Raw genomic sequence first — 8,290 nt, forward strand, 5'->3', positions numbered from 1 at the left:
CCAACTAACCTTATACATACTCTTTTTGCTTCTGTACCCAATATTTGAAAAACTTGCAAATGCAATAAAATAACGGTATTGCTTCTCCTTATCGGCAAGTAGAAAAAAAAAAATAAATAAAGTATTGGAATCGGGCGAGTACTGGAAAAAGTGGTATTGGTGCATCCTTACTTTTTATAGTACAATGTCCTTTTATGTCAAAAGATTGAGGGAATTTTGGTTTCTTAGTTCATGACCCCTTTAAACCACTAACATTGTGCAACAAAGTGATATTATTTAGAGTGATGAGTGTGTCACTGTTCTGTACAGGTTGAGTTATTGTAGCATCACAGATGAAGGTTGTGCTGCTCTGGCTTCAGCTCTGAGATCAAACCCTTCACACCTGAGAGAACTGGATCTGTCTTGGAATAAAATAGGAAAATCAGTGAATCTGCTCTTTGGTGTACTACAAAATCCTCATTGTAAACTGGAGAAACTGTGGTAAGATTATTGTAAAATATTGTTCTGCTCTTAGGTGCTAATTAATAAACGATGGAAACCACTGAAACTTGTCCGATCAGAACAATTAAATTAGATGATGTCCGTTTAGAAGGAGCTAGATGCACACACCACTCAAAGACCACTCATTGCAAACTGGAACAATATTTAATTAAGTGTGGTTCTAGAAAGGGAAACAACAACAATAAAATGTAAATATACACACTGATAAACATCAATATGCAAATGAATAATATCCGTATTTGCTATGACATTAACACTGAAAGTGCGTCTAACAGCGATCGTCTGATAAGATTGGCTAGAGATTAGCTGACAGGCACATGTGCTTGACAGACGAGGTAAACACGTCTTGAAAGACTAATGTAACAATCAAATATAAACACAGTATAATGAAGAAACAAACTTACTCTTTGATGCACGCACACATGCGATAACTCAATATTGCGGGAGAACTGGCATTATCATCACCGTTAGAATCGTCACACGCTAGTTATAATGATAGCGATCATATCTGCTGTGAAGCTGCGTCAGCATCCGGGTCCTTTAGACATCGGGGTCCTAACAATAGGTGTGTGACTGACGCCTGACTAAATAACAACAGCGATCAAACATTACACATATATTAGAACTGTATGAACATTAAATAACTGGCCGCCATTTTAGTACAGCCGCCCCCAAATGTGCTTGCAGATTTGCGTCTTGGGCCAGTACTCACAGTCATTCTGGAAGTGAAGGGAGCTTAATAAGTCTGACAACAGGTCTGATGTAGGTTCTGTCTTTGATCTGGATTTCTGCAGCTCTAACTTTATTATCAGCTCCGACCTGGACAGATTTCACAGTTCCAACAGGCCAGAGTGCCCTGGGGAATTGTGGATCAGCAACCATAACCACTGTCCCTACTGTCAAGTTGTCTTTCTCTTGTTGCCATTTCTGGCGAGACTGGAGTCCGGGCAGGTAGTTACGCATATAACTGCTCCAGAACTGGTCTGCCAATATCTGGCTGTGTCTCCAGCGCTTGCGACTGAGCAGTTCAGATGCAGGGTAAATTACCTGAGGCAAGGCAGAGTCTCGTCTGCCCATTAAGAGAGAATTAGGGGTTATTGGATCAGGATCAGCTACATCTGAGGATACGTATCCCAATGGCTTTGAATTTAGAATTCCTTCAATTTCAACAAGGACAGTCCTGAGCACTTCCTCTGTGACAGTTTGCACACCAATGGTTGTGTACAGTGCAGCCTTAAGAGATCTGATTTCTCTTTCCCAGGATCCTCCGAAATGTGGGGAGTTTGGTGGATTGTAATGGAAGTCAATCTGTTGCTTGGCAAGTTCTCTTTGTAACTGAGGGTGAATATTGTTGAAGGCCTCCTTAAGCTCACGATCTCCACCCTTGAAATTAGTACCTTGATCAGAGCACAACTCATGAGGTTTTCCCCTACGGGCGATGAATCGACGTAGAGACATGAGGAAGGAGTCTGTGTCAGCTTGAGAGAGAAGGTCGATGTACACTGCCCTTGTGGTCAAACATTTATAAATTATACCCCAGCGTTTCTCGTTCCGGCGCCCAATTTTGATGATAAATGGGCCAAAACAGTCCATGCCTGTAGAGTAAAAGGCTGGTTGGAAGAGTCTTAAACTGGAAGGAGGCAAGTCAGCCATTTTAGGTATATTGGGCTTGCCACGCCACCTTTGACACTCAGTACAGTGATGTTGAATAGATCTTACTGCTTGACGACCTCTCAAGATCCAGAAGCGTCTTCTGATTTCAGCAAAGACTCTTTCAGTACCAGGGTGATGGAGCTGTGCATCGTACTGCTGAATTAGTAGTTTAGTCACTGGATGGACTGGGTCTAGGACAATTTGGTGAAGAATGTCAGGACTCAGTAGGTGACATCTTCGGAGTCGTCCACCAACTCTAATCAGTTGTGTGTCAGAATCAAATTCGGCAGCTAATGTCTTTAGACGACTGTTTGAGGAGATGGCCTTCCCTGCTTGAAGCTGAGCATATTCATCAGGAAAACTCTCCATTTGAGACTGTTGAATAATTCGGAGCTCGGCTTTCTTATACGTGTCAGCAGTGACAGTGTCTGTGGAACTGGCCGCCCCGTGAAGGGATCTGGCAGTTGCATTTACAAGCTCTTGAAAGTTGTCAAATTGAGATGCAATGACTGAATGCTGGTCACCCTGAGCTATTAGATGGAAGGATACTGGTTTACGCAGTTCCTTTGAAGTGTCGGCTGGCTCCAGATTGGGCATTTTGGGCCAAGACGATAGAAGTTTTTGCAAAAATTCTGGGCCATTCTTCCAGCGGGTAGGTTCAGCTAGCTGAGCCAGTGACAGGCCACGAGTAATATCATCAGCAGGGTTGTCTTGTGAGGGCACATAGGACCATAAATGTGAATCAGTTAGCTCTTGAATCTCCGCAACTCTCGTTCCTACAAACACTTTAAAATGGCATGAGTCTGATTGAAGCCAGTTGAGAACGGTTGTAGAATCAGTCCAGTATCTGAAACTGCTGATGTCCAGTGTGAGCTCTCTTTTCAGAACTGCTGCCAATTGTGCTCCAGTTAAAGCAGCGCATAGCTCAAGTCGGGGAATTGTTTGCTGCTTCTTTGGAGCTACTCGCGATCTAGCTGCCAAGAATGACACCTCTATCTGTCCTTTGCTATCTTCCGTGCGGAGATAGGCTACAGCTCCATACGCTCGCTCTGAGGCATCACAGAAGGTGTGCACAGTTCTTGAGCTGGTCAATGGATCTACCTTTGTAGTGTAGCATCTGGGCAGTGTGACACAGGAAAGTTGTGGAAGCTCATCTTCCCATGTGAGCCATGCATTTTTGAGGTCAGTGGGCAGGTCAGGGTCATCCCATTCTCTTTTTTTGTCCCAGAGCCTCTGGACTATGATCTTAGCTCTAGTGGTAAATGGGGTGATGAATCCAAGTGGATCATACTGACTGGAAAGGATGCTATATATGTGTCGCATAGTGGGCTCAGTTTTTACAACATGGCCATGTTTATAACCAAGGGTGTCGGATCTGCACTGCCACCTAAGTCCTAGTGTGCGCTCCTGGGGGTCGGCTCTGTCTGAACTAAACCAAAGCTCATGTTTCTCTGACCTGATTTGCTGCGGCAGGTGTTGCAGCAGTTGGGGAGTGTTACTAGCCCATTGACGCAGTTCAAATCCACCCTTGGTCAGCAGATGTCGCATGTCATCCACTAATTGTCTGGCAATCTCAAGAGAGGGGACACTTTGCAACCAGTTGTCCACATAGAAACAACGATCTACTGCTACTCGTACCTCATTATCTGGTTGGCTGTGATCGGCAACATGTTTCCGAAGAGCAAAGGTTGCACAGCAGGGGCTGCACGTGGTGCCAAAGGGTAACACTGACCACTGATAGACATCAGGTGCATTGGTTGGTTTCAGGTCTCACCAAAGGAATCGCAAGAATGGTTGGTCTTCGGGTAGGAGACGCACTTGATGAAACATCCCCTTTATGTCACTGCTAATGGCTACTGCATACTCTCTGAAACGGAGAAGTACTCCCAGCAAGGTAGCACCCAGAGTTGGCCCAGGAAGGAGATATTCATTCAAGTTCAGCCCTTGGAAGTTGAAAGAACAATTGAATACCATCCTGTTCTTTCCGTTGTGGTGGACCATGTGATGTGGAATGTACCACCCTGGAGTCTGTACAGCTGTGGATTTGGGAATTTTTCTCACATAGCCTGATTCTAGCAGCCTGTTCATCTCAGATGTGTATGCTTGGGATTTCTCTAAGCTCTGTGCCAGCTGATTTTCAGTCCTTCTCAAATGAGGCATTACCGCTTCCTTTGGGGAAGCTAGAGGTGGAGGACTGACTTTCCAGAGGAGGGGGGTAGCGTATCTTTGCACATCTTCAACTTCAACCCTGATGGTTTTCTCCTCCAGAATACGCACAGCTTCTGCATCTTGCTTTGACCTCGTCACAAGTCGTTCATTTTGGTAGGGCAAGATATCCATCTGCCACAACCGCTCCACTTGACTGTATAGATCATTAGGCGTAAGGCTTACAGATGTGAACAAGCACTGTTGTGTATGTGGGACGTGTTCAAGGAACTTTGATGGACCTTGGAGTGTCCATCCCAAATTAGTTTTCACAGCCGCTGGACCTCCGGGGGGTCCCAAATGAACTGGCTCAATAGGGGTGATCAGTTGTGGGTAATCTGACCCAATGAGCAGTAATGGCCTTGCATGGTCAATTGACTGAAGAGGTAGGCCTCTGAGATGGCGATATTTATTCTGGAGCATTTCAATTGGGTAGGAATGAGGGGCTAATCCAAGCTCCTCCGCGGTGAAAGCTCTTCTTATTGTGAAGTTGCGATCTGGTTGTGTAGCTGGACTCACTGAGAATGATACTGTGAAGCCATGAATAATGCGGATGTCTTGGCGCACTGTGCGAAGAGACAGGTCTTCGGGTTTACCATTGAGGTTGAGTAGCTGAGCTGCTTCATGGAGAAGTATTGTGCGCTCTGAACCATCATCTGGTAGTGCGTATGTATCTAGTGAAAAGTCTCCGTTGCGTATGAGGACTCTGCACAATTTCAGTAATACTTTACTGCTGCCAGTAGGTCTATCAACATACAGAGTTTCTATCGTGTTGCTGGTAGACTGGGTGATCACTCCCGTTTCTTTGGTGGCATTAGCACTCATTTCATTGTTGGCCTCATGCAGAATTTCTAGATGTCTCCTTTGACACTTCTTGCACTTCGCTTTAAGAGTACACTGACCTGCTTGGTGTTCGCACCCACATTTCCAACATCTCTGATTGGATCTGATCCAGGTAACAATCTGCTCTTTGGTCAGCAGCTTGAAGTTTGAACACTGATTGAGATAGTGCTGAGTTGTATTACAGAAGGGGCAGTATTTCTTTGGTTTCTCTAGTGATCTCACCTCTGAAACTGTATTCCGACGAACCTCTTCAACCTTGGAAACTGGACTTTGCTCACTTCCATGGAAGATGGCAGTAGATTTGTGTGCTACTTTAGGCACTCTTTGCTGGTCTTTGCGGAAGCTCGGTCTCTCTCTACCAGGGTCAATACCGAACTGGGTACCGTCCTCTTGTACCCTCACCTCATACTCCAGCCATTCTGCAAATTCAAGCAAGGTAGGGATAGGTGTCTTGAGTGGATTGACATACCTCTTAAAGTTTGCTCTGAGATCGTGAGGTAGTTTAGCTAGGAGGCGGGAGACGTGCGACCCACAAGCCAGTTCTGTACGTCCAGGATCTCCTAACTGATCCAACATTCCAACGAGGGCTCGCACCTTTAGTGCAAAAAGCCTGAATGCTCTGGTGTCACCACTTCTTATGCTGGGCCCATCCATCATAACAGCAATGCGTTGAAGTGCGAGTTGATGGGGTTGCCCATAGAGTTCGGTTAGTGCCTGCATGGTATGAGTATAAGGGTACCTGCTGTTACTGTAGGAGTCAGCAATGAGCAATGCTTCCTCAAACTTCAAGTGGTCCATCAATATTTGGAACTTAAAGTGCTCTTTGGCATCAGCAGGCAGGAGATTGTCAAGAGCTACCTTTAACCTGGCAAACTCACGTGGATCCTCTTTGGTGAAGTTAGGAATGGTAGGGGTTGGACCACGATAAGTGTTCTCTTGACTGATTGGAAATGAAGAATGATAAGGCAAAAATGGTCTCTACTGCCTGGAGGTAGGGCTGTAATAGTGTGAGGATTGATGTCTCGAGGGATGATAGCTTTCATCCGCATGATCTGCTCTCTGGGGTGTTACTGCACGCTCAGGTGATGGCGAGATTGTTCTAGATTGCTTGGAACACGCTTTCATCCTCTGAAGCTCATGAATGATCTCATCTATTCTATCACATTGACGTTCTGAGTGCAACTTATCCTCACTGTGTTTCACTGACCTTTCTCCTTCATAACGTGGATCGCTTTGATCTCTTGTTGACGTTACTCTGTGGTGTGATGGTGAGGTAGATATTCGATTCTCCATATTGCACGTCAAATGTCTGGATGAATGAAATGGTTGAGATGGAGACAATGATCTTGAAGTGTGAGCTGCTGAGTGTTCACTGAGGTCACGTCTAAGTTGACGGTTCTCTTTCTCCAGTTCCTTAAGGCGCATCTCCAGTGCTTCAGGTGAGAAATGTGAATTCCCCTCATAGGCAGGAAAGTGATCAGTGCCAGCAACCAGGGGGTTATGAAGCGGTAATGGACCTCCTGTCGCCCCTATTGGCTGTTCTCCCACGTTGGAGTGGTCTGAGGGTTTGTGTGCTGATGGCTGCTCTGGCACATAATCCACCTCATAGTCATCAAGGTACTTTGGCATCTGCGTTCGGCGTCGAGAGCGAACAGTAGCATCACTAATCTCCTCACTATGTATGGACATTATATTAATTCAGAAGTTGCCTAATCCGGCTCGAAGGACCATGTAAAATATTGTTCTGCTCTTAGGTGCTAATTAATAAACGATGGAAACCACTGAAACTTGTCCGATCAGAACAATTAAATTAGATGATGTCCGTTTAGAAGGAGCTAGATGCACACACCACTCAAAGACCACTCATTGCAAACTGGAACAATATTTAATTAAGTGTGGTTCTAGAAAGGGAAACAACAACAATAAAATGTAAATATACACACTGATAAACATCAATATGCAAATGAATAATATCCGTATTTGCTATGACATTAACACTGAAAGTGCGTCTAACAGCGATCGTCTGATAAGATTGGCTAGAGATTAGCTGACAGGCACATGTGCTTGACAGACGAGGTAAACACGTCTTGAAAGACTAATGTAACAATCAAATATAAACACAGTATAATGAAGAAACAAACTTACTCTTTGATGCACGCACACATGCGATAACTCAATATTGCGGGAGAACTGGCATTATCATCACCGTTAGAATCGTCACACGCTAGTTATAATGATAGCGATCATATCTGCTGTGAAGCTGCGTCAGCATCCGGGTCCTTTAGACATTGGGGTCCTAACAATAGGTGTGTGACTGACGCCTGACTAAATAACAACAGCGATCAAACATTACACATATATTAGAACTGTATGAACATTAAATAACTGGCCGCCATTTTAGTACAATTATATATGACACACTTAATTTTTGTGAAGTGAAAAACAATTTCACACAAAAAAGTCTGGTAACACAAAATGTTAAAATTAGGTATTTTTTGTGAATGGAATACTCAGTGCTGATTTGATGAGACCACTGTCAATCAAGATATAGAGATACAGAAAGTAAAACATTATGGCCCGGTTTCACAGACGGGGCTTAGACTAAGCCAGGATTAGATCATAGTTCAATTAAGACATTTAAGCAATTTTTACAAATGTGCCTTAGACAAAAAACATTACTGGTGTGCATCTTGACACAAAATAAAGGCATTAATGTTATTATGTACTGTTTTGTAGAGCACTGCAATACATTGAGGTGCAAGTACTATCTGACATGATTTACACCAAGTTTGAATAATATCTCTCAGTTTGGGTGATCTCAGGATTTGTTATATTTGAGTGATGGAGGAGAAACACACATCACTACTCCATACAAAGTAATAAAGATCAAAATAACAGTATAAAACTCAGCTGTGTAATGAAACGTGTGATTTAACAGATTTGTATGAATGTCTTTATAAGACAAACATTTTGGTTAAAAATACTGACAGTGCAATAAATAGCTATTTTCTTTTCTTGAATGAGGCTATAAATGATTTATGTTCATGTGTTTTTGTTCTTTGACATTTTAAATCTCAGTCCAGTGATG

At 43.7% G+C, this 8,290-nt stretch overlaps 1 protein-coding gene across 2 annotated transcripts; it reads right to left on the reverse strand.

Annotated features, from left to right (window-relative positions):
• Window positions 1-484: 484 nt before the first annotated feature.
• Window positions 485-3,714, reverse strand: LOC127948479 (uncharacterized). Of its 2 annotated transcripts, XR_008152088.1 has the most exons (3): window positions 1,214-3,714; window positions 906-1,085; window positions 485-661 (listed from the first exon to the last, which is right to left on the reverse strand). XR_008152088.1 is itself a non-coding variant. In XM_052544934.1 (2 exons), the coding sequence occupies exon 1, from the start codon at window positions 3,700-3,702 to the stop codon at window positions 1,216-1,218; it is 2,487 nt and encodes an 828-aa protein (XP_052400894.1). In that variant the 5' UTR covers window positions 3,703-3,714; the 3' UTR covers window positions 676-1,085; window positions 1,214-1,215. The 2 variants fall into 2 exon arrangements, 1 of the variants encoding a protein (XP_052400894.1); XM_052544934.1 differs by lacking the exon at window positions 485-661 and having other exon boundaries at window positions 676-1,085.
• Window positions 3,715-8,290: the final 4,576 nt, after the last annotated feature.

The sequence above is a fragment of the Carassius gibelio genome, chromosome B1 (assembly GCF_023724105.1).
Source record: "Carassius gibelio isolate Cgi1373 ecotype wild population from Czech Republic chromosome B1, carGib1.2-hapl.c, whole genome shotgun sequence".
NCBI lineage: Eukaryota > Metazoa > Chordata > Actinopteri > Cypriniformes > Cyprinidae > Carassius > Carassius gibelio.